The 6474-nt window shown below is 34.2% G+C and overlaps 1 protein-coding gene across 3 annotated transcripts; it reads right to left on the minus strand.

The window, feature by feature from the left end:
• Window positions 1-443: 443 nt before the first annotated feature.
• Window positions 444-5942, minus strand: LOC113855937 (polyamine oxidase 2-like). 3 transcript variants are annotated; one of them, XM_027487568.1, is made up of 10 exons: window positions 5468-5942; window positions 4260-4375; window positions 3604-3692; window positions 3393-3506; window positions 3120-3207; window positions 2935-3020; window positions 2743-2845; window positions 1839-1936; window positions 1320-1749; window positions 444-1096 (listed from the first exon to the last, which is right to left on the minus strand). In XM_027487568.1, the coding sequence occupies exons 1-10, from the start codon at window positions 5505-5507 to the stop codon at window positions 788-790; spliced, it is 1473 nt and encodes a 490-aa protein (XP_027343369.1). In that variant the 5' UTR covers window positions 5508-5942; the 3' UTR covers window positions 444-787. The 3 variants fall into 3 exon arrangements, with proteins under 3 accessions (XP_027343369.1, XP_027343384.1, XP_027343377.1); XM_027487583.1 differs by having other exon boundaries at window positions 488-1096; window positions 3604-3619; XM_027487576.1 differs by having other exon boundaries at window positions 525-1096; window positions 5684-5926.
• Window positions 5943-6474: the final 532 nt, after the last annotated feature.

A 6474-nucleotide genomic window follows, 5' to 3' on the forward strand; every position in this document is an offset into this window, starting at 1 on the left:
AGTTATTAGATAAAATTTTAAAATAAAAAACTTAATAAAAAATTAGAAAGACTAACTACGAACAATTAACATTCAATAGAAGAGAAAAAGTACTTTTAAGCCAAATAACAAACCATAACCTGTTGACGAATGTGGTTTATTATTAATCTCTTAAGATGATAATCTTCATAAATACATGATGTATTCATTAAAAACGAATTTCAGAGACCAAAACAAGATACTGCTTCAAATATGTGTCAAAATAAAGTCTTCATATCAAAATTTGTTAAAGCTTCTTATTCTTTGCTTATCATTTGTACGTTCCAAGTATTCTCAAACTCGCCTAAAAATTTATGGAAAGTAGGGGAGTCGACAGATGAGAAACATGTTTGAAAGATAAATCATTGCACGAAACAACCATCCATACAAATAACACCCCCTAATTTGTCAAATTCTTAAAATGATTTTATGCTCTGCAGTAAAAATTAATTTAAACGACAAGAGATAAAATCCCCACATTGATACCATATTTGACTACGCAAATTAATACTCGATACAAACAAATGCATTTCTGACATTTCAAGACCGATGATTCAAACTCCACAAGTGCCAACAACGTCTCTCAGTTACAAAACATATACATTACCAGTTTTTCACAACATTAACTACGGACATGCAACACAAAGGTGACTTCACGAGACACATTTAAAACCGCACGAAACATTTGCTAATTGATCACAGTGGAACACAAATGGCACCCAAGTATGGGATTCTGTCCAATAGAAGTTGGTGACCCAAAGATGATTGATTACATACGAGATATCAGAAGTGGAATGGACAAGGAAGTCTCCTCTCCCATCACTGGCTGGAACAAATCTAGCTCCCCATATCGCTCGAGCACACGCATCCTGCAATCTTCAGCAGCCATCATTCCAGTGGAGAATGCACCATGAACAGACCCTGGATAGCTCATACTTGTTGCTTCCCCGGCAAAAAACAAGTTATCTACTGGAACACGTAGCCTCTCATACAGTTCGTGGGGTTTTCCTACTGCATCATAGCTATATGAACCTAGTGAATTTATATCTGAGCCCCACCGAGACACGAGATACTGAATCTGCATAGTGGAAACATATTGCCATTTAAAAATTCATAGACCATACTTTTATAAGTAAAAAAGAACATTTACAGACTCCTAAATAGATTGTGTTAAGGCCTCTGTAGCTTAGACACAGGATTAGAGACTGAAGCATTCATTTTTCTTGCACAGTTAAATGGGAAAAGAGTATGAATAATAACAGAAAAGTGATATAAATAAAAAGCAAAATATGTATGGTTACCGGTGAAGAAGCATCAGGAAGAATTTTCTTGAGTTGTGTGAAAGCAAAGTTAGCAGCTGCTTCATCAGACATCTTTTCAATGTCTTTGGCAAGCCGCCCAGAAGGCATATAAACAAGGACAGGATGACCTGCAGCCTTGTGGAGATTAAGGAAATAGCTACATCCATAAGATGTCTCTGCAACTACACCCAAGAACTCCACATTAGGCCAAAACACATTTTCGAAGTGTAAAATGATTTTATTCTCAAGCCCAATTCCTAGATCAGCAATGGCAGCTTCCTTCCAGTCTGGGAGCTTTGGCTCAAATAATATTCTCTTTGCTTTAAGCACCCCAAGTGGGACAGCAACAATTGCAGCATCGGCGAAAAATGTTTTCCCATTCTCCACTGTCACCTTCACCCCGTTATACCGCCTAACTATTTTTGTGACCCTGAAAATGGGGCATTACCAAAGCCAGCAATTTTAATTAAACAAAATAGTACATATAATTCTAAAATAACAATTCAAATTAATACCTACCTGTGCTCCAAGCGAATATCAAGACCCTTGGCAAGAGTATTTATAACAGGCAAGTAGCCCCTGACCATAAGACCGTGACCACCAGGGAGCAGCACTTCCTGTAAGGACACACTAGAAGAGTGATATAATATACAAGTAAAAGTAATTCAGAAAAATAAAAAAGTGATATAAGAAGTTTCTTGTAAGATGATATAATTAGGGACAAAGTATGTCTGTTATCAATCTAATATGCATTCTTTTCCAACATACTATATTACTATATGGTAGGAAGTATAAAGTGCATAACCATTTTCAACCCTACATCCCATAAAGGTGAGGTCATTTCACAACGATGCAATATGATGGTATATCCAAATGACACAGGCTTCCTGGTTCCTACCCCAACCCTATCACCTAACAAAAACATCCCCAATTGATAGCGGAGGCAGAAAATTATAATGATTTTCTTCATTATGTAGTTCAAATTTGTTCCAAATCTTAATAAAAAGGAGTCAGGTAAATGGCATCCATCTGACTCTACATGATGCAATTTGCCTATTATTAACTTATTCAATTTATTACAGGTTTCACATGCATAGTAGCACAAATCCATTTGTATCTCCAGCACTAATCTCTCAGCATTTCAATACATACTCCTATTTGTAGATCAGGAAACTCATTTACACGATTATCGGTCATAGAAAGGCTGCATGTTGAAGACTCATGCACCTGGCTATGAGACGACTTTACAAATTATTTCTTTCACTACAGGAGATACCTGTATGTAACACCAAAGAGAATAGATCATTCAGTACGTAAATTGCGGGGGTGGAGGGGGGAAAAAGGGAGGGGGGGGGTGTTGGGGAAGTTGGAACTAAACAGCTATTTCAAGCAAAATATCTTATACTTGATTTCTTGAAATTACCTGGTCCCAACCTTTCAGTGAAATTGTATCAGAATCTGCAGCAAACCAGCCCTCCATTCTGCATAAATACCACTGAAGCACCTTATGGGCAAGCCCATCCAACCTGGATTTAAAAGTGAAAATCATACTATCAGTTACTAAGCCTGAATAAATAATGGTATCAAAGAAATTAATTTTAATGCCAATAATAACCTCAGTTCTGGGTTCCTTTCAAAAACAATTGAAAGACCACGAAGTACAGACATGTCTTCACTGGATTCTTTTCTTATTTTATCTGTCTGCATTAAGTCATGGACAATCATTTGATGGGATTCTCACAAGAACAGTAAGTATAATTGTCTCAAATAATATGGAAAATTAATAAACAAATGACCTACCTCCTGTAGAATTGTCTCAAATATTTCACCAACTTTTGTAACCAACTCTTGGGGAACCTGATTCCCGTCTGTATCAAAGAGTGCATAGCTACAAGAAATTGATGAATGTCAATAAAAGGGAACTAGCTTACAACAATTTCCAGTATAGAGGATGATCAGAATATATATTAAAATATTTAATTGGTGGCCAAAAAATAATTGAAAATTATCACCTACTATGCAAGTGTAACAGAATTAGCGTAACTAATAAAACATAAAATTCTATGTACTTGCCTTTCCAAATCATGGTCATAGAGCACAGAGTTATCCCCACTAGTACGGTAAAGCGGTAGCCCCAGCCTCCCAATCATTGAAGCCAATGGATTCTCCTTGGAAACTCCATGCAACCTGAACAGCATGTAACTTTTAGTACAAAAACAAATGAAAGAAATTTTGCATTCTCTTCATGATAAATACATCCAAAAATAAAGAGAATGAGCTTTACCATGATGCTCCCAGGTCTACAGGAAAACCAAATGAGTAATCAGTGTGAATTCGGCCACCAATTCTTTCTCTTGACTCTAAGAGAACAACCTGCTCAAAATTTAAAAATAAGAGCACCATTTAGTTGAACTCTGGAAATTTATATTAATAGTTAATTATGGACTACAGAAAGACGTAGGTTCAAGTTTCAAACAAAAAGCAACACAGTAACACAATCCTTTACTTAACAGTAGTTTAATTATTTTGCCACTACTTGCATTATTTGGGAACTGGCACGATTCCTCTCTGTTTACCAAAAATAAAATAAAGGAGATGTTTCCTCAATTCATTTGTTAAGTGTGTGATTGCACACCTTGCGTGGAATTTTATTCCCAAAAATGTGTGAAGTACAAAAACCAGCCCAATTCTAAACTAGCAAATAGCAAGTATCACTCAGGACACTTCACTGGAAACATTACAGGCCTCTACTCAACCAAGCTAACCTACTGACAATCTATAAATTGACTAAAAACAGGGAAAACTCAAAATCATTTATTAATCCACCACTTCTTTCACTGAAATAGAATGCAATTAACATCAAACTTTAGAGTAAAGCCAAACAAACATTCATCATTTCGTTCAAATATAGTTTGAATTCATAACATTTAGCTCGGCTACCTGAAATGAAGCATCATGGAGTGCACGAGCAGCAGCAATCCCAGCCATGCCGCCACCAATGACAATAACAGAAGGTGTCCTCTCCTGCTGCCTGCTAACGTTCCCATAGCAGAGAGCTACGCCAAAAGGGAAGAAAGGAACAACAAAGTGTGCAAGTAAATAACATCAGACATAGTTGAATCGACAAACATCAAAAGAAGACTATTCTTGCACATAGCTTGGGCAACGCTCACTAACCAATTGATTAATAATTCAATACTAAAATCATTTGTCGTGGTCCAATTTCAAATATTTCTCTCATTTTATATCAAGATTTCAATTTTTAATAAAAATTTAATATTTTAAAGTTTTCGCTAAAAAATCATTTAAATTTATATGTATAACAAAAGTTGCCATGCGCATAAGATTATCAGAGAAAAGTAATTAAATCAAAATCATTTCCAAGTAGTCATCGGAGTATAGTTCACAAACCACTAAGAGCACTTTCTTTTTTCTCACATTTATGCGTATGTTTAGAAACTCTCAAAATTTGAAAAAAGATCCTTTATATTTTAAAATTTAAAAACAAATAAAATAAATAAATACTTTTAAAATAAACTCAATAAAAAATGAACTCTTAGAATTAAAAAAAAATGATTATGTTTTAAAAACTATTAATATTTAAAATAAAAGTCGCTTATTTTAAAAAATTGAAAATAAATAATCTTAATCAAATATACATTGAGATTTAGAGTCGTGTAAGTAACTACGATTTTTACGGCGAATATAATATAAAATAATAAACTAAGTTTGGGTATACAAAGCAAAATATAGTAAAATTTTAGTCTATATTTCTAAGTTCAAAAGGAAAGTTAAATCCTCACGATACCATATAAGTTTGCTTAAGCTATAAAAATTGAAATTACTTTTTCTCAAATATATTTTAAGAGTATGTTTTATGTATAAAATAAAATATAATCTAAACGTGGACATATTCGCGTCAAGTAGACACGCACGTGTTTATCACTGTTACTGACATAACCTTTTTCTTCAAAAAATAAAAAGTAATAATAATAATAAAAATAAAAAAAATAAACAAACAAGAAATCTCCTCTTTATTTCTTACCACAAATACAGATATTATTATACTAAAATGCACCGACATTTAAAGATCGTAAAATAATTTCAAAATAATAATAATAATAATAATCACACGATCAAAATCAAACCTCTGGATAATTGAGGATTACTCTTAGTTCTTGACTCCATATTCGGAATAAAGTTTGAGATTACTGTTACTATCGATTAAGAACAGTTCGAAGCTATTGTCGTGGAAATTGGACGTGGAAGCGAGCGATTGAGGCGAAAAATGGAGGAAAAAAATCAACAAACAAGTAACGAAGAAATTGAAATTCAAGTTCGACGATAAATCCAGCTTCCCGAACCAGTTCATGCAGCTCGACTTTCCGAGAAAAAGTTCAACCGCTCTGTAACCGATCGATTACGGAATCGAATTGCAGAATCGACCTGAACTACGGCGAAATCGCGATCCTCGGTTGAGGAACGAGAAGGTTCTGGACGGTTCTGTCGGTGTTTGGCAACTAGGAAAAGAGTTCCTTGAAAAAAAAGAGAGAGAAAGAGAAAGGAAAATCTCTAGAGAGAGGGGATTGTAGAGAGAGAAAGCAGGGACAGTTGAATTGTGATATCAGAAAGCAATTTTCGTTTGAGATTTATAGAGTTAGTTTGTGAAGCTCGTCATTCGTACAAGCCGAACTGGACGGCCACGATCACGCGCTCATGAGCGCGTGGGATATACGTGCTGGAAAAAATCGACAGTTTTTGGCATTTTGGTAATTTGAACTAGGCAAGGGGTGTTTCTATTACGCGCAGGTTACGGACGCAGAAGAGTCAAAGTCAGATTACGAGAGTTGAAAGAAAGATGAAAAAGGAAGTAGAATAAAGTTTTCGCTTTGCACCATAATTGATTACTTTTATCATATCAACGGATGAAAATCTTTTTATTCATTGAGTATTATATGATCCAATTATGGGTACAATTAATTAAAATTTTAAAGTTTATAACTTCTAAGTAATAAGTTAGTTAAAAATGTATATTACTGTCGACTTTTTATAAATAATAATACTAACGATAGATTATAAATTTATACGATATTTTAAAATTCTTTATCGTATCAAATAATTAAATGGATAATTATATTAAATAAATAAATATTTT

Source organism: Abrus precatorius, unplaced genomic scaffold (assembly GCF_003935025.1).
Source record: "Abrus precatorius isolate BTA unplaced genomic scaffold, Abrus_2018 Scaffold1, whole genome shotgun sequence".
Taxonomy (NCBI): domain Eukaryota; kingdom Viridiplantae; phylum Streptophyta; class Magnoliopsida; order Fabales; family Fabaceae; genus Abrus; species Abrus precatorius.

Excerpts from the sequence above, each read along its gene's own strand:
- LOC113855937 (XM_027487568.1), bottom strand. The coding sequence starts at position 5,507 with ATGGAGTCAAGAACTAAGAGTAATCCTCAATTATCCAGAG. Across the intron at positions 1,750-1,838 it reads GATATTCGCTTGGAGCACAG|GGTCACAAAAATAGTTAGGC; the intron begins GTAGGTATTAAT and ends CCCCATTTTCAG. Across the intron at positions 1,097-1,319 it reads TTCCTGATGCTTCTTCACCG|ATTCAGTATCTCGTGTCTCG; the intron begins GTAACCATACAT and ends TCCACTATGCAG.